This window comes from Anolis sagrei, chromosome 1 (genome assembly GCF_037176765.1).
Source record: "Anolis sagrei isolate rAnoSag1 chromosome 1, rAnoSag1.mat, whole genome shotgun sequence".
Lineage (NCBI taxonomy): Eukaryota > Metazoa > Chordata > Lepidosauria > Squamata > Dactyloidae > Anolis > Anolis sagrei.
In genome coordinates this window covers 163,309,471-163,332,730 of record NC_090021.1, presented here as the reverse complement: position 1 = coordinate 163,332,730, position 23,260 = coordinate 163,309,471, and the positions used below count along the sequence as shown (strand labels likewise).

At 40.2% G+C, this 23,260-nt stretch overlaps 1 protein-coding gene across 3 annotated transcripts in view; it reads left to right on the top strand.

The window, feature by feature from the left end:
* Nucleotides 1–23,260, top strand: part of COL6A3 (collagen type VI alpha 3 chain) — a 147,834-nt gene that overhangs the window by 78,164 nt on the left and 46,410 nt on the right. For all 3 annotated transcript variants that reach the window (XM_060783504.2, XM_067469966.1, XM_067469959.1), the window contains 14 exons: nt 663–808; nt 2,730–2,822; nt 4,670–4,723; nt 6,501–6,572; nt 7,284–7,310; nt 7,433–7,477; nt 7,612–7,665; nt 8,113–8,175; nt 9,773–9,838; nt 9,952–10,005; nt 11,069–11,104; nt 19,757–19,819; nt 20,568–20,630; nt 22,750–22,812. In XM_060783504.2, coding sequence (XP_060639487.2) covers nt 663–808; nt 2,730–2,822; nt 4,670–4,723; nt 6,501–6,572; nt 7,284–7,310; nt 7,433–7,477; nt 7,612–7,665; nt 8,113–8,175; nt 9,773–9,838; nt 9,952–10,005; nt 11,069–11,104; nt 19,757–19,819; nt 20,568–20,630; nt 22,750–22,812 — 899 coding nt within the window. The remainder of the gene's footprint in view (nt 1–662; nt 809–2,729; nt 2,823–4,669; nt 4,724–6,500; nt 6,573–7,283; nt 7,311–7,432; nt 7,478–7,611; nt 7,666–8,112; nt 8,176–9,772; nt 9,839–9,951; nt 10,006–11,068; nt 11,105–19,756; nt 19,820–20,567; nt 20,631–22,749; nt 22,813–23,260) is intronic.

Here is a 23,260-nt window from a genome sequence, read left to right as displayed (position 1 = left end):
CTGGGATAGCAATGGGGGTTGATCCTGGAATCATGTAACTGGTTCTGGGAGTCAATCCCCACAAGGTCCACACACGGAAAGATCCAAACTTTACATGAAGGTCCAGATCTTTGTAGGTGTTTAATCCAGAGTAAACTGGGAAATCCCAGTTTACTCCAGATTAATTCAGGTTTACCTGAGGTGTCATTTGGACACCCCAGGTAAACCCCGAACAGGTTTTGCATTTCAGGCCTGCCTGGATGGGCCCTCAGTTCACTCTGTGTATACATCACCTGTAGGTAAAAGATTGGGAACAATTCATTTCACACACCATTTTGCTTTTCCCAAAAAATCTACAAACCAAGAAATAATTGTTTCTTTTTCTTTGCAGTAAGTATATTCATCCCATTTTTCAGTGCAGTTCTTCAGTCAGAACCTGCAAGCAAATGGCATATTAGAGTAGAGTCATCACAAAATCTTTGTAGATCAGGAAGTAATGTACATATAACTTGATACATATGTAAGAAATCCAAATGATAAAATATGATGTAATCAATTGGAGATATGAACATGAGAAAATCATATGGACAGATGTGCTTATCCCTTTCTTTGATAGAGGACCACAACCATATAAAAGAAGCATTGATCATTCAGATCTCATGGGGTTTTTCCCGATTCTCTAGGTGTCAAGGCTCTCATCCTCGTTGGGTTGGAGCGAGTGCCAAATTTTGAAGAGGTGATGCAACTGGAATTTGGACGTGGCTTTACTTACAACCGTCCTCTTCAAGTGAATTTGCTGGATTTAGACTTTGACCTGGCAGAACAACTGGTAAATAGTCTGTAATATGTCCAATTGTTTCCATTGTACAATGTTTATGAAAATTTAATTGTTAATTGTTTATAATCACCAGTAAAACACAGATAGTCCTTACAGTGCCGCTCTGGTATAACTCTCCCTTTTCTGAAGGCAGAGGTAAATAGTCTGTAATATGTCCGACTGTTTCCACTATACAATTTTTTATGAATATTTAACTGTTAATTGCTCATAATTACCAGTGAAACACAGGTAGCCCTTACAATGCCTCTCTGGTATAACTCTCATTTTTCTGGAGGCAGAGGTGGGATTGCAGTTATGTATGAGATATCCAAGACATCATTTTCCTAACTTTTCCCATTCATTGCTTTTCCACACCTTATGCATTCAAAGTTTATTTACCCTCATATAACATGTAGACATCTTTCTGCTTGTTTCAGTACAGTTTTTTTTAGAAAGTTTGTTTTCACATGTTATTTTCACTAAGTTTTTTCCAAGGTGAAAGCCAATTCATCATTGCCCTGTCAAAGGTCTGTGTTTTTTGTATTTTCTTTCCCCCATTTCATACTAATTTCCTTCCATATCAGTTTAAGGTATATTTTAGGGGGGGGGGGGGGGAACTACCCTAAAATATAACATAGCATCCAAAAACAAACAGGATACTAAAAGTTGAGCATCAGCTCATTGATGAGCAGACCATGAAGTACCGTGTGATGTGGCTGTAAAGAATTAAGAGCTTAGCCAGGCAAAGATGCAGAGTCCAATCTTTAAAGAATAACAAAAGGTTTATAAAGAACTAACTGCATTGCTTCATAGTAAAGAACTGGATCTGAGTGTGTTCCCGACTCTGGTCTTCCAGGTGTTTTGTATTTCAAACATGATTTTTTGTGCTTAATTGGAAAAATCATAACTTATGCTATGATTTTTCCTTAATCCCTCCTTATTATCCAACGTTTTCACTTATCCAATGTTCTGCCAGCCCATTTATGTTGGATAAGTGAGGCTCTACTATACATTTCTTCATAGTAAAGAACTGGGTCTGAGCTACCCTAACACCCATTTCTTGTAACGTTTCAAAGAGAGGGAAAAACACCAATTACTACATCTCTCTGACACACAAGCAGAGAGAGATCTCAAAGTACATCACATGCTCAGATGAAAGAAAAAGAAGTCAAAGTAAAGGCTTGCAGTAGAAAAGAATCCATTCTACACAACCAGTCAGAATGAGAGAAGAAACAAAGAGAAGAAGTTAGATATATTCCAACTGTCATACAGGAGGCATGTGGGAAGAGAAACCTTTAGTCCAGGGGTCCTCAAACTAAGGCCCGGGGGCAGATACGGCCCTCCATGGTCATTTACCTGACCCTCACTCAGGGTCATCATAAGTATGAAATGACTTGAAAGCACACAGCAGCAACAACAACAACAACAATCCTATCTCATTAGCCAAAAGCAAGTCCACACTTCCCATTGAAATACTAATAAGTTTATATTTGTTAAAATTGTTCTTCATTTTAATTATTGTATTGTTTTAAAGTATTTTTGCACTACAAATAAGATATGTGCAGTGTGCATACGAATTCATTCAGGTTTTTTTCAAATTATAATCTGGCCCTCCAACAGTTTGAGGGACTGTAACCTGGCCCTCTGTTTAAAAAGTTTGAGGACCCCTGCTTTAGTCTGTACTAAGCTAATTAAACTGTTCCTCATTAAGGACTTGAGACTTGGGGAGTGTGGGGTTGAATTCCAACAGTATTGTGCCAGTTTCATTAACAATCATCTCTATATTGGTCAAGAGAAATCTAGACAGTTCAAAAATTAAAAGCTTGCTAATTTCTATTTCCAGGTATGGTTCTGAGGAACGTGAATGCATTTTCTTGCATGCATTTTCTCTTCATCTGTTTTTTTATTTACTCGTGTTTTTTTTCTCCTATAGGACAATATTGCAGAAAAGGCATGCTGTGGAGTCCCATGCAAATGCTCTGGACAGAGGGGAGACAGAGGATTGCCAGGTTTATTTGGGCCAAAGGTGAGGCTTCTAGCCCAGTTTCTGGAAATGCAAATCCAATCGGATAGCCTTTGACCAGGATCCAAAAGACCATACTGCTTGTTCTGCATGTGATTGGTGATCTAGATATCAGTGCACCAGTAGGTTTCTTCTGGGTTTTAGTCTAGACTTAAAAGGAGCTATCTCAAATATTGAATCTTAGTTCCAAAACAGGTTCAACAGCATAGATAGGTCCTTTAAAGTTTAGCCAAAATATTGGAGTGTATTAACTGCTCCACTGACCATGTCTCAATAGTTGCTGTTGTTGAGAGCATTTTAGAACAATGTGCCTTCAATGCCATACTCTGTGCCCCATGGAAAGTTGCTTCTGAATCAGAGGAGACTTTCTGAAACTGTTTATGGACCTCTTCGGTCTGTGCCATTGCACCAAAAAAAGGGAAGGCGTGCAGGGCAGTATGTGGCATCCTGAACGCCTTCCCTCTTCCCCTCATTACATGGTGGGGATGCCATCAGATGGCAGAAAGGGTCGTAACGTGCGCTGCCCTGCCACCCTTTCTGCCATCACATGGCAAAAAGAGGAGGAAAGTGCACAAACTCTTCTCTCCTCCGTTTAGCAGAGGAGAAAGTTGTGTGATGGCACATGGCAAGCCCCGTCTTTGCCGCACATAAAATCGGTAAAACAGGGCAAAATTCCCTGTGTGAAGAGATCCTATGATATGGCAGAAGTGGATATCCATCTGAGGAACTAGACATCCATATAATCCCATTTCGGAATCCAGATTATCTGCTTTGAACTGGATTGTATGAGTCTACACTGGATTCAGAAACTGGATTTTACAGCAGTGTAAATGGGGCCTTAGTTTTACCAAACCTATGCTGCCTGAGCTTAGCAGCACTTGATGATGAGTTAACGACAAATGAAATGCCCACGAGCAAAGCCTTTTTCTGTTTGGTTCAAATTCTGTGTCTCTCTTTCAGTTGTGATTTTTGTTTGTTTTTTATGTCAGGAGCTACTTAAAAAATGCAAGTCACTTCTGGTGTGAGAGAATTGGCCATCTGCAAAGATGTTGCCCAGGGGACACCCGGATGTTTTGATGTTTTACCATCCTTGTGGGAGGCTTCTCCCTTTTTCCCTCATGGGGAGCTGGAGCTGACGGCTCAACCAGCTCTCCCCTGATTTGAACCACTGGCAGCTGTCCTGCCAGGACAAGAGTTTAACCCATTGCGCCACCTGGAACTCCTGCCTGATTTGTGTTTATGTTAGAGATACAAATATAGTGCAAACTGAGCACCATATGGCTGCATATCTTAAAAAGATATAAAAGGAACCCAATGCTATTTTAAAAAGCTTATCAAAACTAGATATGCATATAAAACCAGGATTTCTTGACATCATTATCAGATTATTAGTGCAGTTAATTTATAATTTATAGAAGGAATTGCATAGTAGATCTTTGTTTTTTCATCTTTGAAAAAACTGAGGAGGATTTTGAATTGAGATTGAAGAAAATGATACAGGATATTAGAAAAGAGTTTTATGTAAATCAGTGGTTCTCAACCTGTGGGCTGTAGCCCAGCAGTGGGCCTCGAGAACGAAAATCCAGTCTGCAAACCTCCTTCCTGTTCATTTATTTTATTTTATTTTATTTTATTTCCACTCCTTTCCGCACAGCTAACCAGCCCTTCCCTTTTTGGTACCAATGTTGGAGAGTGGTCCCTGGTCAAAGTGGTCCCCAGTCAAGTGGCCTCTCTTCAAGTGGGCCCTGGACAAAGTGGGCCCTGGTCAAAAAAGGTTGGGAACCACCAATGTAGATGCATAGAAGTGTAAATATTAACCTTATGTTTGTCTTGTTTTTGTATTTTCAAAGGGACTTTCAGGAGAAAATGGTTACAGGGGCTATCCAGGAGATGAAGGTGGACCAGTGAGTAAACATCCAACTTTTTTTTTGAGAACTGGAATTCTCTGTCATGTGCCAAAGGAAAAGAGGGAAGAAGGAAATAAAGGACAAAACCTTCTTTAACTTTAGCTGTGCCTCCTTGCCCTCCATATTCCTCTGAGTTACAAACATCCAACTTGCAAATGACTCATAATTGTGAATGGTGAGACAACAAGAAGTGAGAGAAATCTACCCCTCAGATGGGAAATTCACTCCTGAAAGAGTTATCATGGGGGGAAAGGAGTCTCCACTGAAGCTTTATTACCAATCCTTGTTTCCACAACAAGCCAAATGTTTCAAATTCCATTTATCACAGTGACAGAACACAAGGTGTAAACTTCAGAACAGGGGCACATCCAGCAAAACGAACACCACAGGGGTGTTAACCCTTCCCTATGCTATCCATAATCTATATCTATATTTATCTGAAGTTACACTTCAAAAATGTACCTGTTCCAACTTACAAACAAATTCAACTTAAAAACAGTCCTATGGAACCAAGCTTGTTCATAACTTGGGGAAAGCCTATACAACAACAACAAAAATGTGAATAAGAGATTACAAAATAATCTTCTCACAAACAAGAAGGAGCATACTTGTCCTGTGCTAATGGCATAATATTTCCATGGGTTGTTTATGCATCAGTTAAGGCACATATGATCCATGCTCTACGCACATCCCATAGTGCTGATTATTAGTTAATTTTCAACAAATCCCTCCTCCACTCATTTCTAAGGAATGTCAAATATAGGACAACTGGCTTTCTGTCAGTTGTTGAAACTGTCTTGAAATTCTTTGAAATTCTCAGGCCTCATTAGAGACTTATCCAGCTGGTTAGAAGAAGAGAAAATAAATCCATACATACGGACACCCAGATTGAATTCATCAACACAAATGTGGGATGTTTGAAACTATTGCTATCCTACATTTTGGTCAGAATCTTATTGGTTAGTCTTAACTAGGGCAAACCTACTGAATCAGTTGTGGAAAGGTGAGTCAACAGACAGGTAAATTACATTGATTTACTGAATCTAGTCAAGACTAACAGGGGGATTCCAAACATTTTTTTTGATGAACCAACGATCCATAGAAAATGAATACAAACTAACTTATTGTGAAAAAGGAACAAACATGCTATTTAAATAAGAATGTTGCATTAAAAAAAACTCCTACACACACAACAGAAATTATTGTTTCCTAGTTTAAGGACAAAGCTGTTATGCCAGCACAACTTTTGGCCATCTTTGTGAATTAGGATTACACCATGATTTGAATTATTTTCATACGGTGCCGTTTGCCCCAACTACAAAGGCTTTTAGGAACATCAGAATAAAATGGGTACAGTTACTTCTACTCATTTTACTCATGGAAAAGATAATCACAGATTCACCTGTCTTCTCTAGGAATTTTTGAGATTTTCCAAACTGATTTCATGGTAACTTATGGTGGGGATCATTCATTTCAATAGAGTTTGCTGTTGTCTGAGGTTTTCTGTTTTCCTGAAAAGTTGAAGAGTGTATTCTCCACATATATGGAGGCATACTATATATTAAAAGTGAAATAGTATGTATTGTACTGTAGAATTATTGAAATATGTTGAATTTTAGATTCTTCATAATATTTAAGGTTAGCATCCCAGATAATGAGTTAATAAAAATCTTCTAACCTTACTTATCTCCTTCCCTCCCTCTTAATTTTACTTCACCATCATCATTCTGATAGCCACACAAAACATTGGTGCACTTTTTTTTTCTTTTAACAGGGTGAACGTGGACCAGCAGGAATTAATGGAACTCAGGGATTCCAAGGCTGTCCTGGTGAAAGAGGAACTAAGGTACTAAAACAAACACTAAAATGTACAAATTTGTTAAATACTCGTGCAGCCTTATCAGTAAACTAATGAAGGAAAAAGACTTCACATTTTGGAGTAAATTAGTGAAAAACAACATCTGTGATAGTAGAAAAATGTGATTTTTTTTGGCAATTAGTAAAGAATCTTACTCTTCTAGTCCATCCTTGAAACCAAAACTACAAAGAACAAATCATGTAATTTTAAGTGAACTATAGTAAAGATGGGACTGGGATAAAGACTGGATCTACACTGCCCTATAATCCAAAGAATGTGGATTAACTGCATTGAACTGATTTATATCAATCTACACTACCCTATAATTCAGATCAATGCACACACACACACACACACACACACACACCCCTACACCTTTCCAGGCAAAGCATCCCCAGAATGATTCGCTAAACTTAGAAACATTCTGCAGCACTTATTCTTCATCCCAATGTATTTCATGTCTGTTCTGATCTTAAGGGAGTTCTAGCAAGAATAAGTGTGCATCAGATTGCCACCTTTAAAAATATTTAAAAGACAAGTTGAAGGCTGTAGACTCCTAATCAATGATGTAACATTCTTTCTTTTATTTTTCTAGAGACTTTGGGGTCAGTCCAACTCTTCCTTAAGTCAGTGAAAAAACTGAAAGAATTAATGGTTTTTGCTTGCAATTATAGTTTTCTCTCTCTTTTCTCTTTTTAGGGGAGTCGTGGATTCCCAGGAGAAAAGGTATGTAAACATTTTGAGCATTCAGGGGAAAATGTCTAAGAGTGCACCTGCATGTTTTCAGTGCCAGCTTTCTGTACAGCTAATACTTGGTACTATAATAATTATTTTCTTTGTGTCCATAGGGTGCTTTAGGGGAAATAGGCCTTGATGGAATAGACGGGGAAGAGGTAAGTCACCTGATTTACATTTGTAATTTTATTTATTTATTTTCATAGAATAATGGGTTTTCTTACATAAAACATATTAGTTTGTGCCACTGACTTTGATTAATGGATACAACTGACATGATTGCTTTTTCTAGGGAGATCGAGGCCTTCCAGGTTCTCCTGGAGAGAGGGGAAGCTCTGGCAGACGTGTAAGTCCTGTGTTGTTTATTATTTCAGAAAATATAATGTGCAGTAAGGGAAACCTGATTCTAGAGATAGAAGTAGCAGTCCCAGCAACCAAAGCAATATATGTTTGGTCCCACAGTGACAAGGGGCTTTAGCTGACCCAGCCAAAGCAACAATGCTTGCATGATTCTGTATCAAAAAAGACATGCATGAGTTTTTGCTTACTACATTCTGGTGTCTAATGTGTGGTTGCTTCATCAGGGATTACAGAATTCCTGACTAAATGCAGGATAGGAACGCTGCAAGACAGGGTGCTTCATCCAATTCCCTGCTTTCTTCGTATTTCCTTAGTAGAAGATTTATCCGCTACAGGCATAATTCTCAAAATAACAGTGGCCTGTGCACTACGGCATTCTATGGTTGCATGCAACATTTTTCAAGTATATAACATTAGGGAAATATATTTTCAGGGTGGCAAAGGACCCAAAGGAGAGAGGGGAGAGAGAGGTGATCGTGGATTGCGAGGGGATGTGGTAAGTATGGGTTTAAGCACTACAACCTGCTCTAATACTTTGCTGCATAGTAAAAGATATGGTAATCTGAAATACCAAAGTGTAGTTGTCACGGAAATCAGTTATCAGAGTTCCTGAATATCTCAGCTGGCATGTGGAAAATCCATTTTCTTATAAGAGTATAGAGACTGAGCATATGTGAGCACAAATAAAGAAATTTGAAACTTGATCACATAAAGATTTTAATTTTGTAATATTTTCTCTGAAAGCCCAAAATATAAACTGTTGCTTCTTATAAGGTAAATTGAAGCATTGTGTGTCACTGTGTCCATAGTTTCGCCATCTTTATCATATGAAATTGGCGAGCTCTCCTGCCACATAGAAACGGCATGCCAGGAGAGGGCGGAGAGTGATTTCCCCCCCCCCCCCCCCCCGCTGTCCTGGCACGTCATTTCTACACAGCAGGAGATGTGGCGAAACCCTGTAATGTGGCGAAAGCCTGTAATGTGGCGAAAGCCTGTAATGGAAGCTTTCATTACTTTTCTAAGGGGTCTGGGGGCTTGGGGGAAGGGGTGGGTATTCCCACAGTTTACTGGGCTTATTTAGCCCCATAAACAGTGGGAATTCTGTCTGGAAAAAGTGGGTTTATCCCACGCCTTCCAAGAAGGCATGGAATAAACACACTATTTAATTAATTCGCTACAAAAAGGGTTTTTCTGGTTGTAGCAAATTAATTCGGGACTGTCCAGAACATTGTCTGGACAGCCCCTCCTTTATTATGGTAGATAACGCAATAAAGGTAGTGTCTGGATCAGGCCCGTAGCCAGGATTTCGATTGGGGGGGGGGGCTCAGTTTGTTTCAGAGGCGGCTGAGCCTGAGTAAAAGAGGGTCTACCCTAGCAAACCTTTTGTATCGTTACCCCAATACCCCCACTTGGGTGGTGGCCAGTAAGAGGACATTGGCAGGGCTCTTGTACATGTTCATGGCACTCTCTGTAACCTGCAATGTCATTGAAGGGAGGGCTGAGTAGTGGGAGTTATAGCTATTTGTGGAAGTGGGAGCCTGTCTGTGTAAGTGGACACCTCAGCCCAGGCCCGTAGCCAGGCTTTTGATTCGGGGGGGGGGTGAGTTTGTTTCGGGGGGGCTGAGTCTGAGTGAAAGAGGGTCTACCCTAGCAAACCTTTTGTATTGTTACCCCAATACCCCCAGGCATATGAGATATATTGAGTATGGTGATCAGATCATGATATATATAACAGTTTAAATAATGCACCAGTAAGGCCTTTTTGCGAACCACAATGAGAATTTCGGGGGGGGGGGGCTGAAGCCCCTCAAGCCCCCCCCCCCCCCGGCTACATGCCTGCCTCAGCCACACACACACATATACATATTTTTGCTTTTATTATGGATATAGATTTTAAGAGATCAAAGTGACATACATCACTCTCACAACATCTTTGAGAGGCAGAGAGTGACCTAAGGGCATCCAGCAGTTTCATGACTGTGCTGGCATTGCAGGCAACACCTCACAGTTTTAATCCTCCTTTTCACCTACTATGAGCAGCAGAAACCTCGCTAGCTTTTTTATTTGCTTCTTACTGTTCTGTTTCCTTTTAGGGTCTCGCAGGGATCGATGGCACTCAGAGAGGACCCAGAGGCTCAAAAGGCGAACCTGGACCAACGGTAAAATCTATTTAGACCATCCTAGAAAATGATAACAAACAAAATGCATGAGACTCTTATGTTAACTCCTAAGGGTTGATTCCTAACTGGCTATGGGTGTCTGTTTCTCATAGGGTGAACCTGGAGGAGATGGACCTGTAGGTGCCCTAGGAGGACCTGGAAGGAATGTGAGTCTCATTAATTACATTCATGCATATCTCCACACATATCTGCTGTTTGGTTTGTTGCTAACAGCGTCTAATTGTGGAGCTATATATAGAGTAATAGGTGATACACCTTAATATTACACTCACCAGATTTGATTTCAGGATAATCTAGAACAAGATAAAAACACACAGGCCATGGGTGGCATGTGAAGGCAGATTAGCTGGTAGAATCTTGCAATCTTATCCTGCAAGGGTATTTATGTTAACTTTAGAAGACAAGTTACTTCATCTTAGTTAGTGTTGCCATCATTATAATTAATTTTATGAGGGCATTACAACATGCAAAATGAAATAGAGAAATGTTAACAGCAGAGTGCTAGCAGAGATTTAAAAACCCCTTGTGATTTTATGAATAAAAAAGCAGTTCCACCACATTTATCTCAAGAGTTTTTATATGTTGTCCCTTAGTGACATTTATGGCTCTGCAGTTATGCCCTCTCCTCTTTTCTGCACTGCTTCCTGCTCCAATGACAGAATTGTCAACTATGGGCATCTATGTAGGATGGGCATCTATATAGGATGGGCATCTAATGGTGCCGCTCCACTGACAGAAATCATTGTGGGCTCAGAATGTACACATTTGTTAATTTTGTTGTATGCCTTTTCAATACAAAAGCCCCATTTGGGCACCCAATACCCTTGTTTATGCAAATGAAAATTTCACAAAAAGTCCTGAGATCTGGAAAAAAAATCCCATTGCATTTAAATATTTTTAATCCCTGTTGTTTAATTCAATGTGTCAAGATGTTCTTTCTCTCTCAAAGAAGAGAAAAATTGTGAATATGTTTGTATCCCTAGTAGAGGCTTATTTGAATAAAATGTGGAGGAGTTGACTGTAGAGCCTACTGAAGCAAAATATGGTGCTAGTTGCCTTGACTTGCTTTTTAAACAGGACAAAAAAATTAAGATAGCAGCATAAAAAGGGGGAAAAGACACAGTAAAAAACAATAGACAAATGGAACAGGAATAGTTCTTAGATATAACTCTGCCTAACTGTTTTTGGCTATACTTTATTGAATTCCAGGGAGGATTTGGTAGAAGAGGACCTCCAGGAAGTAAAGTGAGTATCTCTCAGTCTCAAATTCGTTGCATTTCTCCTAACACCTCATTTTCATCTTGGTTTATGAGATTTGATTTTCTTTTCTCATACAGTAATTGTTTTATATATGAGAAAGGGGTGTATTTAACCAATATGCACACACTTTTTAATGTAAACACTGAATTATATATGAAGCACAGCTTCACATATACGGTTTTGCTGATATGTTCCCCATTGACATCGCTCCAGACTCCAGGCACAGAAGGAGTTGGGTATCGTCCACATATTGGTAGCAATCCAGGCCGAAACTCCGAGCCAAACTAGCAAGGAGTCTAACGTAGATGTTGAAGAGAAGAGGAGATAGAATTGTACCTTGGGGGACCCCACATAGGAGGGGGATCTATCGGAGACTTGATCCATGTACTCCACGTGTTGATTCCGGTTCCGGAGAAATTTGAACCAATTAAGGGCCTGACCGCAAACTCCGGACATGGCAAGACGGTGAGTCATTAGATCGTAGTCGACGGTGTCAAACGCTGCAGTAAGGTCGAGAAGTACCAGTAGCGCGGATCCACCGTTGTCAGACTGGTGACGGAGTTCATCTGTAATGGCAACCAGGACTGTCTCCGTCCCATGACCTGGGCGAAAACCTGACTGGAAAAGGTACAGGCCAGCTGTGTCATCCAGGAATTGTTGTAATTGTCCCAGTACAGTCCGCTCTATCACCTTACCTAAGAAGATTAGAAACAGGACTGTAATTGCCAAGGGTCATAGGATCCAAGCTAGGTTTCTTTAACAAGGGACGAACCCTTGCCTCTTTTAGATTGTCCAGAAAACCCCCCTATTCAAGAGAGCCATTGATTATATTGCACAACGGATCGAGTAGACCTTCCAAGCAGCTCTTGATCAGCCAAGAGGGGCACGGATCAAGAGAACAGGTGACTGGTTTTGCAGTAGCCAGAATTCTGGCGACATCTTCCATGTCAAGTGGTGTAAATTGATCGAAGATAGGCCCGCTAAGCGGCCACAAGATCTCCAGCTCACTCAAAGTGTCAACTGTGGAGGGGAGTTCCTGCCAAAGCACGGTAATTTTGTTAGTGAAAAAATTCTGGAATGCCAAAGCTGTAATAGGCATAGTTGTTGGGTTCTGGACTAAAGGAGCCAGACTAATCAAGGCACGAACGATTTTGAATAACTGTGCTGGGCGCGATCTAGCAGAGGCTATTAAGGAAGAATTATATGATTTTTTAGCGTCCTTGACAGTTGACTCATAGGACTTGCGAAAAGCCTTAAAAGTAGACATTGACACTTCATCAGGTTCCGTCGCCACCGATGTTCCAGCCGCTTTCGTGCTTGAATTCGTAGCTTATTAGCAAAAAGCACAAAACGAGCTCAGGCTTGCTAGGAACATTAAAAACAATAAAAAGGGCTTCTTTTCCTATGTCAGTAGAAAAAGGAAAAAACAAGGAGGTGATAGGGCCTCTTCGAGGAGAAGATGGGGCAATGCTGACAGGGGATAGGGAAAAGGCAGAACTACTTAATGCCTTCTTTGCCTCGGTCTTCTCACAAAAAGGTCATCTTCAACTTCAGCAAGATGGAGTGGCTGAGGGATTAGAGGACATCCAACCCCAAATTGGGAAACAAGTCGTCCAGGAATACATGGCCGCTCTAAATGAGTTCAAGTCTCCAGGACCAGATCAACTATATCCAAGAGTACTGAAGGAACTAACGGAAGTCATTTCCGAACCATTGGCAATCATCTTTGAGAGTTCTTGGAGAACGGGAGAAGTTCCAGCAGATTGGAGGAGGGCCAATGTGGTCCCAATCTTCAAGAAGGGAAAAAAGGATGACCCAAACAATTACCATCTGGTCAGCCTCACGTCGATACCGGGCAAGATTCTGGAAAAGATTGTTAAGGAAGTGGTCTGCAAACACTTAGAAACAAATGTGGTCATCGCTAATAGTCAACATGGATTTATCATAAACAAGTCATGCCAGACTAATCTGATCTCTTTTTTCGATAGAGTTACAAGCTGGGTAGATGCGGGGAATGCCGTGGATGTAGTGTACCTGGATTTCAGTAAGGCCTTCGACAAGGTCCCCCATGACTTTCTGGCAAACAAACTAGTCCAATGTGGGCTAGGCAAAACTACGGTGAGGTGGATCAGTAATTGGTTAAATGGATGAACCCAGAGGGTGCTCACCAATGCTTCCTCTTCATCCTGGAAAGAAGTGACAAGCGGAGTGCCACAAGCAGGGCTCCGTCCTGGGCCCGGTCCTGTTCAACATCTTTATTAAACACTTAGATGAAGGGCTAGAAGGCAGGATCATCAAGTTTGCAGATGACACCAAATTGGGAGGGATAGCCAATACTTCAGAGCACAGGAGCAGGATTCAAAACGATCTTGACAGATTAGAGAGCAGGGCTGAAACTAACAAAATGAAGTTCAACAGTGACAAATGCAAGATACTCCACTTTGGCAGGAAAAACAAAATGCAAAGATACAAAATGGGGGATGCCTGGCTCGAGAGCAGTACGTGTGAAAAAGTTCTTGGAGTTCTCATGGACAACAAGTTAAACATGAGCCAACAATATGATGTGGCAGCAAAAAAAGCCAATAGGATTTTGGCCTGCATCAATAGGAGCATAGTGTCTAGATCTAGGGAAGTAATGCTACCCCTCTATTCCGCTTTGGTTAGACCACACCTGGAATATTGTGTCCAATTCTGGACACCACAATTCAAGAGAGATGTTGACAAGCTGGAATGTGTCCAGAGGAGGGCGACTAAAATGATCAAGGGTGTGGAGAACAAGCCCTATGAGGAGCGGCTTAAGGAGCTGGGCATGTTTAGCCTGAAGAAGAGAAGGCTGAGAGGAGATATGATAGCCATGTATAAATATGTGAGAGGAAGCCACAGGGAGGAGGGAGCAAGTTTGTTTTCTGCTTCCTTGGAGACTAGGATGCGGAACAATGGCTTCAAACTACAAGAGAGGAGATTCCATCTGAACACGAGGAAGAACTTCCTGACTGTGAGAGCCGTTCAGCAGTGGAACTCACTGCCCCGGAGTGTGGTGGAGGCTCCTTCTTTGGAAGCTTTTAAACAGAGGCTGGATGGCCATCTGTCAGGGGTGATTTGAATGCAACATCCCTGCTTCTTGGCAGGGGGTTGGACTGGATGGCCCATGAGGTCTCTTCCAACTCTTTGATTCTATGATTCTATGATTAGTGTACCAAGGGGAGTGATTCCGGCGAGGGCGGAAGTGGCGTCTGGGAGCAATCTCATCCAAGGCAGCCAACAGACTAACAGAGGTGTGTGTGTGTGTGTGTGCGTGTGTGTGTATACACACACACACACATATGAAACTAGCTGTACCCAGCCACGCGTTGCTGTGGCCCATTGTGGAGAAATGGGAAAGAAAGAAAAGAGGAAGAGCTGGTTTCTAAGCTATCAATACACAACTAGTGTCAACCTAATATAGGCCCATTTCAGTCTCCTCAAGGCCAAAGGGCTATATGGAAGTGTGGAAGGGCCCTGGGTTACCTGAGTCCACATTACCATATAACCCAATTCAAAGATATTATATAGGTATTATTATTATTATTATTATTATTATTATTATTATTATTGATGTATATATATTATTATAGGCATGTAGATATTATTATTATAGACAAAGATATTATTATTAACAACGGCATATAGGTATTATCATTACAGATGTATAGATATTATTGACATACAGGTAATATTATTACAGATATTATTATTACAGATCTATAAATACTATAAAAATTGAAGTCCATACTTCAGGAAATAAAGCCCGACTGCTCATTGGGGGGAAGAATAGTAGAGGCCAAGATGAAGTCCTTTGGCCACATCATGAGAAAAAAGGAAAGCTTAGAGAAGGCAATTATGCTGGGGAAAATAGAAGGAAAAACGAAGAGGGGCTGACCAAGGGCAAGATGGATGGATGGATGGTATCCTTGAAGTGACTGGATTGACCTTGAAGGAGTTGAGGGTGGTGACGGCTGACAGGGAACTCTGGCGTGGACTGGTCCATGAAGTAACAAAGAGTCAGAAACGACTGAATGAATGAACAACAACAATAATATTATAGACATCTAGTTATTTCTTCTTCTTCTTCTTCTTCTTCTTCTTCTTATTATTATTATTATTATTATTATTATTATTATTATCATTATAGATATGTAGTTGTTATTATCACAGAGGTGGAGCCCCCGGTGGCGCAATGGGTTAAGCCCTTGTGCCGGCAGGACTGAAGACCGACAGGTCACAGGTTCGAATTCTGGAGAGTGTTGCATCCCAGTTCAAGAAACAAGACCATACGATTAAATCCACCACTCTGGACTGTAGGAAAAACAATCCTTGTTTATTGATGAAAAATTGGTTACAAAAGAAAGGTAAATGCAGAGTAAAATGAACACAGAAAAACACAGGAGTCAATAGAATCTCTGAACTTGAGTAAAACTTCAAAAGCCACAAAACAATAACCAAGATTCTGTTAGCCTTTTACTAACTATGAACTTGGAAACAGAAGCCTCTGGGATTACTGGCCATGGAACACAGGAATTCTGCCAAGACCAGCCACAGTCCCAAACGTTGCTTGACCTAAAGAAGCACCCGGCAGGGATGCTCTTAAACCAAAGAAGCTATTCTTAGAAACGCCCCTTGACTTTTCTGTCTCTTTTTGCTGAAGCCTCTGTGACCTTCGTACAGACTGGGAGACAAATCTATCTCTCACTATTTGTTCTTTCCAGAGCTCATTATCTAGCCCAGGTGGGGAGATATCACGACTAACTTCCAAAACATTCTCTTCTAACTGTTGAGTTTCGTTTTCATTCCCACTGAGCTCTGTATCAACAACAGATTCCCCACTGTCAGGGTCAGGGAAAGCTTGCTCAGTTTGAAAAACTATCGGAGAATCCTGTTCACACAGATCAGGATCAGGCTGAACCCCAACAGAGAGAGCGCAGATGAGCTCCCTCTGTCAGTTCCAGCTCCCCATGCGGGGACATGAGAGAACCCTCCCACAAGGATGGGAAAATATCAAAACATCCAGGCAATGTCCCCTGGGCAATGTCCTTGCAGACGGCCAATTCTCTCACACCAGAAGCGACTTGCAGTTTCTCAAGTTACTCCTGACCCAAACATTTTTTTACAGAGGTATAGATATTTTTATTAGTATTGACATAGATATTCTTATAGGCATATAGATATTATTATTATTATTATTATTGATATCAATATCTCTGTAATAATAATAGCAATATCATAATTTATTATTATAGGCATATAGGTAATATTATTATTATAGATATATAGATATTATTGACAGACAGATATTATTATAGACCTACAGATATTATTATTACAGACATGCAGATATTTTTATAGACATGTAGATATTTTTATAGACATATAGATATTATTATAATAGACCTATAGATATTATTACAAGGGCCCCCGGTGGCGCAGTGGGTTAAAGCACTGAGCTGCTGAGCTTGTTGATCGAAAGGTCGCAGGTTCGATTCCGGGGAGCGGCGTGAGCTTCCGCTCTCAGCCCTAGCTTCTGCCAACCTAGCAGTTCGAAAACATGCAAATGTGAGTAGATCAATAGGTACCGCTCCGGTGGGAAGGTAACGGCGCTCCATGCAGTCATGCTGGCCACATTACCTTGGAGGTGTCTACGGACAACACTGGCTCTTCTGCTTAGAAATGGAGATGATCACCACACCCCAGTCAGATATGACTGGACTTAATGTCAGGGGACTACCTTTACCTTTACCTAGATATTATTACAGACATAGATATTATTATTAAAGACTGATCGATATTATGGTTGTAGGTATTGTAGCCCAGGGTTACTATAAAGTAAAAATGGATGGCCATCTGTCCGAAGTTCTTTGATTGTGCCTTCCTGGACAGCGTTTCCTGTTTTTGTCCTTTGAGTACTGGACTTCATTTCCCAGAATTCCTTCCCATAATTCAATATGGGTGAGCTTTCTGGGTGTTGAAGTGTGTAGAGATGTGTGTTTGTATATACACATACACACAGAGACACACAGAATCCCTCCCGTGAGGCAGCCATGAGGGAAAGGGAAAGAAAGGGAGGGGAGGGGGTGGATCTGGAGGAGAGTGCTTTCTCTCTCTCTCTCTCTCTCACACACAATCCTTCCTTCCTTTCTTTCTCCCCTCCCTCTCCTGTGGGGCTTTGCCCAAGCAGCAATGCAATGGGAGAAGGGAAGGAAGGAAGAGCTCTAGGTGTGTGGAGGAGGAGGAGGATGCCGCCTCTCTTTCTCTTCTTTCTCTTCTTTCTCCCTCGGCTGGCAAGAAGGAGGTGAAATGCTCTGGACCAGAACTGTTTGGAGGGGAGAGGCAGGGGCTTGCGAAAAGGATCTATGGGCCACCTTTCCCTCCCTACCTCCCTCTCTCTCAGCTATTGGTTATTCCCCCTGGTGGAGGAGGGGGGCGGGGCCAGGAGGGTGTCCTATTAACGCAGGCTCTGTATACTCATTTAGGCTTGTGGCAGATTAAGTTCTTTCCGGATATTTCTTTGGGTTTTTTTGTGTGAAAGACATAGATTGCTTTGGTAGGTATCATGTATTCAAATTTGGTGCCAATTCCTCCAGTGGTTATTGAGTTCTGTTAATCCCACAAACGAACATTACATTTTTATTTATATAGATGACCTAACCTTGCATTGAGAACATTTGTCTGAGTAAAAAAAATGTGGTTGAGAAACACGTTATTGGCAAGCACTAGGGCTGGGCGGTTTCATTTCGTAATTTCATAATTCGTTAAAAATTCTTTATTTTTTTTTTATAACGAAGCGATATTGAACCATTCAGGAGCAACTAAAAAACGAAACGAATTTTTCCAATTCGTTTCGTAATTGTTTCGTTATTGATTCGTTCTTGATTCGTTATTATTTCCGCATGTCTGGTGCAAGTTTTAGGGTTGCTGTTTGTTTTCTCAGTGAAAAAAAATATAATTATCACACCAACAGTCAACAACAGAGGGAGAGGGAAGCTTCAGAAGTTTTTTTAGCGTATTGCGCGATCACGGCCGCCATTAACGAATCGATTCGTAATCGATTCGTAATTGTTTCGTAATTGTTTTATTATTTCCGAAATTTCGTAAATATCGAACTTTTTTTAAGGAAAATTTCGGAATTCTTTTAAATAACGAAACGCAAAAAAACCCTAAAAACGAATCGAGTTTAGAAACAAATTTTTCCGTGTTTGCACAGCCCTAGCAAGCACCCTAACAGCCAGGCCCGTAGCCAGGATTTCGATTCCGGTGTGGGGGGGGGGGGCTGAGTATATTAAGTATGGTGACCAGATCATGATATAAATAAACATAACAGTTTAAATAATGTACCAGTAAGGCCTTTTCGCGGACCACCATGAGAATTTTGGGGAGGGGGGCTCAAGCCCCCCAAGCCCCCCCCCCCCCCGGCTACATGCCTGCTAACAGCAGAATGTTTTGGAATCCCTTGTGTTCATTACTCATTAATGCAAGGAGGTTGTGATGTTGCATGCAGCCACATGTATGTTTCACAGATGTCTGAAGTATGGGTTGGGATCTGAGAAGAGGCAAGCCAAAAGTGGAAACAGTATATATGGCATTCTTTGAGGAGCCACAATAGGAAAAGGACAATAACCTCCAGCTCTCCCTGTTGCAAGTCACTAGCCTTAGTCTGGCACAATTATTTCTGTTCACTTGAACATGTGAACACAGTATGTCAAAAGACTGAATCCTGCTTTTTTGTGTAGTGAATGTCTATACAGGGGAGGCTTGTGTGCCTGCCTGTAGCTGTACCATAAAGTTGGGGAAAGGTGTGGTATGTGGGCTGTATACAGTTCCTCAAAAGCACTCATCAGCTATTTTCCCTTAATTTTCTATTTTACTCAAAATCACAACCCAAAATACCCCAGTCCCCAACAGTTGCCTATCTCTGCTGCAAATCTGGCACAACCTTCTAGACTTGTATGACATAGTTTTAAAAAATGTATTGTTCACTGTTGTTATGCTTTTAAATATATTGTGATGTTTTTTGTTGTTTTATTGATGTATGTATTTTTATTTGGCATCGAATTGTGCCGACTTGTTCGCCACCCTGAGTCGCCTTCGGGCTGATATGGATGGGGTAGAAATGGAGTAAATATCGCATTGAGTCGCCTGACTGGGCTGAAAAATGTGGTATAGAAATAAAGCAAATAAATAAATATCCACAATATGTGTCTCACCTCCACATACAGTAGATGCCAGTGGAAGCTACATCACCTACACTGCTATTGGGAGGACATCTGGCAAAATCTGTTAGAAATTTTCTATCCTCCAGGCCATAAATGACCATAGATTCTCCAGATCAATTCTACGCTAAACATTGTTAATTTTAATAGGGTTTGCTCTTATCCACCATTTTCTGTCTCTGTAATAAGTTTAGGATCATATCCACTACGTATAAGGAGCTTGCGCTATATATCCTCAAGTAAGAATGGTTATGAGTTTCTCAGTTAGTGGTCATTACCTTGTATGGAAGTGGATTTCATGTGTTTATAATGCCTCTTGAAAATATTCTATTTTAATCCTCATACCCATCAGTTTCCAGCATATTGTTTATTCAATTATTTCATTATATTTTAGGGAAACAGAGGAGCAGCTGGTCTCCCAGGAGCAGTAGGAGAACAGGGTATCAGAGGTCCGCAGGTGAGATTGTATGGCTCAGTTTTAGGAGCAATGAACATAACAGTTCTAATGGGTGGTGAAGACAGAAGTGGAAAAATATTCAAATGTATGACAGAAATCAGTGAGAAACTGATTTTTGAGCATTTTAAAACCAGAATCAAGATCCTGACTTCAGATTCTTGTGTGCCTTCTCATATTTTGTAATGAAAGGCAGCTGAGGACTGTAGTTTTTCTGATTCATGAGTACCCAACCCTCTCCAGATGTTGAGTGGGGTGGACTCTAGCAAAGATTTTCTTCCCACGTGAGACTTCTTCAAAACTTCATAGGTTTCAAAGACAACTGGCAATAGAGAGGAAATTGATTAAGTTATTCTCCCCATGGAGAACAAATAATTTGATTCAGCACATCCCTAGTGTGGGAGTTCTCTGTTGAAGACAAGCATACTTGTGGCATATTAAAGGAATTGATTTATTATTTCATAGGCTGGGATGAACTACAGTTGACTTTGCAAGATGGATGAAACAGTACACTCAGCTATAAACAGGAGAGCCAAAAGTCAATGAAATGCAAATGTTCAAATATATACATGATAGGATAATAAGGTGGACATTCACAATAACTGTAATCGCTTATAACTGGTGGTTTTTCTTTTCATGTGGGTTCCAACAAAGGATGTTGTCAATATGTGTTACATTATTACTTTCTAATGTTTGAGCAAAGTGTCATTTTTGTACTTTCTACCACAAATATTTATTGTTATTTATTTAGGGATCACCAGGACCAAATGGAACTCCTGGTCTTCGAGGAGAACAAGGCATCCCTGGTCCAAGGGTAAAAATATTTTATTATTCTTTTATTTTCCTAGAAGGTAATAAAATCCAAAGGTTTCTAGATTTGACCCTGTTTAGATAACTGAATCCTGTGGGAGCATTCATAGATGTTAGCAAAGTGCAAAAAAAGTCTTTTATTATGTTAAGTTTTGCACATTTTTAGATCGGAGAAACTGAGTTATATTAGAACATATTCTTGTATTATGTCAATCTCAGACATTCTCTAGATCTTCTGAGACTGTAAGCCTTGATCCCTTGCATAATAGGTGGTAATACATCAACTGCTGGTGAGAAAAACAAGGTTATTTCAAGACATATTATTTGAGGCAAAGGATTAAATATGTAGATTTATTTATCATATCAGAAGAAAATTGAGAATACAGTTATAATGTATAAAAAACCACAAACAAAGTGAAAAACTTGGCATTATGCTTAATTTCTTATGACCAGAAGCTGGCCACTTCAGGGGCCTCGCTGAAAGAAGTGGCAGGGCTCAGACTGCATTGTAGCAGATGGTCTGTGGTTTGTTCTTCTCCATGCTTGCATGTTGTGGACTCACTTCATAGCCCTATTTCTTAAGATTAGCTTTGCATCTCGTGGTGCCAGAGCACAGTCTGTTCAGTGTCTTCCAAGCCGGCCAGTCTTCTGTGTGTCCAGGTGGGAGTTTCTCATCCGGCCTCAGCCACTGATTGAGGTTCTGGGTATGCAGATAGTAGGTAGTGTGTAGCATTACGACTCATTCTCATTTTCACATCTAGTAGGCTGTGGAACTTCTGAACCAGTGTCCGGAAGCTTTCCCTTGAATATTGTTTTTGCTTTAAGCTGTAACTCTATTTTAGATTTTAGTACTTTGTGGGCTAATTTTATTTATTGCTGCTGTTTGATTATCTTATTAATGCATGCTGTTTTGTAATTGTGTGGTTTATGATGGGGTTTATTAAACATGTAAATCATCTTGGAAGAAAATTTTCCTTGAAAAGCAATTTAGAAATATTTTGATAATATAGTAAGCCCTGATTTTCATTTTCCCAAGAGCACAGGAGGAGAATAAACTCATATTATTCTTTGGTATGGTTTATTGTTATAGTCAAATTCAGCTGATACAATGCATCAGATTTCTGCAGAAATACCTTTCCCTTGACAAAGGCTCTTCCCCAGATATATTGAGCACTAGGGCTGGGCGGTTTCATTTCGTTAATTCGTAATTCGTTAATAATTCGTTAATTTTTTCAATTACAAAACGATAACGAACCATTCTGGAGCAATTATTTAAAAAAACGAATTTTCAAAAACGTTTTGTAAATGCTTCATATTTCGATATTGTATTCGTTTCGTTATTGTTTTGAGGTCGTTTCGTTATTATTTCCGCATGTCTGGGCCAGTTTTATGGTTTAATTAGTGAAAAAAATTATAATATCACACCAACAGTCAACAACAGAGGGAGAGGGAAGCTTCAGAAGGTTTTGGAGGTTTTTTAGCGTATTTCCCGGTCGCGTTCACCATTAACGAATCGATTCGTTATTGTTTCGGAAATTGATTCGTTAATTTTTTACCATTTACGAAATTTCGTAAATATAGAACTTTTTAAAAGGAGAATTTTGTAATTATTTTAAATATCGAAACAAAAAAAAAACCCAAATACAAATCGATTTTAGAAACAAATTTTTCCGTTGTTACCCAGGCCTATTGAGCACCATTATATCTGATAAAAAGAAAGTTACTGCACTAGCTTTTGTGACAGGTGAAAATTTTTCTTTCTGTCCAGGGATTTTCATTTCACATAGCTGTTAGAATTTACGTTCAGAACACACTGTCTTTTAGTTTGTTTATAAACATTGTCCTTTTAGGATTTTGTTTTTTATTTTAGTGTAGTTTTAATAACATTCTTATATAGCACCCAAATAGCCACAAGGATGGGTTGGGGTTTAAAATGTAAGAAATAGAGAAATGCTGTTTCCCAGAAAAATGATTTCACTCAAAAATAGTTTAAAATCTTGGGCTTATGGGAAGGTTGTCCCTAGTACTTTTAGAATAAGTTCTGGTCTTATGGTTTTATATATTGTGAAATATGTGATTTTATTGCCCTTTCAACAATAAGCAAGAGAGCCTTCTTTCCATAGGGTGATGGAGGTCCACCTGGAACTGCTGGAGAGCGTGGCAGGTCTGGTCCACTTGGCAAAAAGGTAATTATGCTGGAAGTGTTGTCCTCCATATTTAAAAGGGCAGAGGCATTGTGGATAGTGTTTTTAACTTTTAAAATGAGTTGTGAGAATTATCTAATTCTCCTTTTTTTAGAGGACAGGATCTTTCATCTGTTCACTGTCATAGCTTACATTCTAGCATGATAATGTGGAAATTCATAAAGATATTAAAGATTAATGGGACAGGATAGGAATCATGGGACCTTCCAGAAGTTGTTGGACTACATCTCCCAGTTTGTCTATCTATTCGCTCTGCTGACCGGGACTGCTGGGGCTTTCATTCCAAAAGCACCTGGAGGGACTATGGATTCCCATCTTGGTTTAGTGTACATTATTATTTATATGATTTCTGCCCACTGTGATGCCTACTGATACTGTGAAACTCTGTTAGTCACTAGTAACCAATATGGGTTTTTCCTAGTGCTTGGTT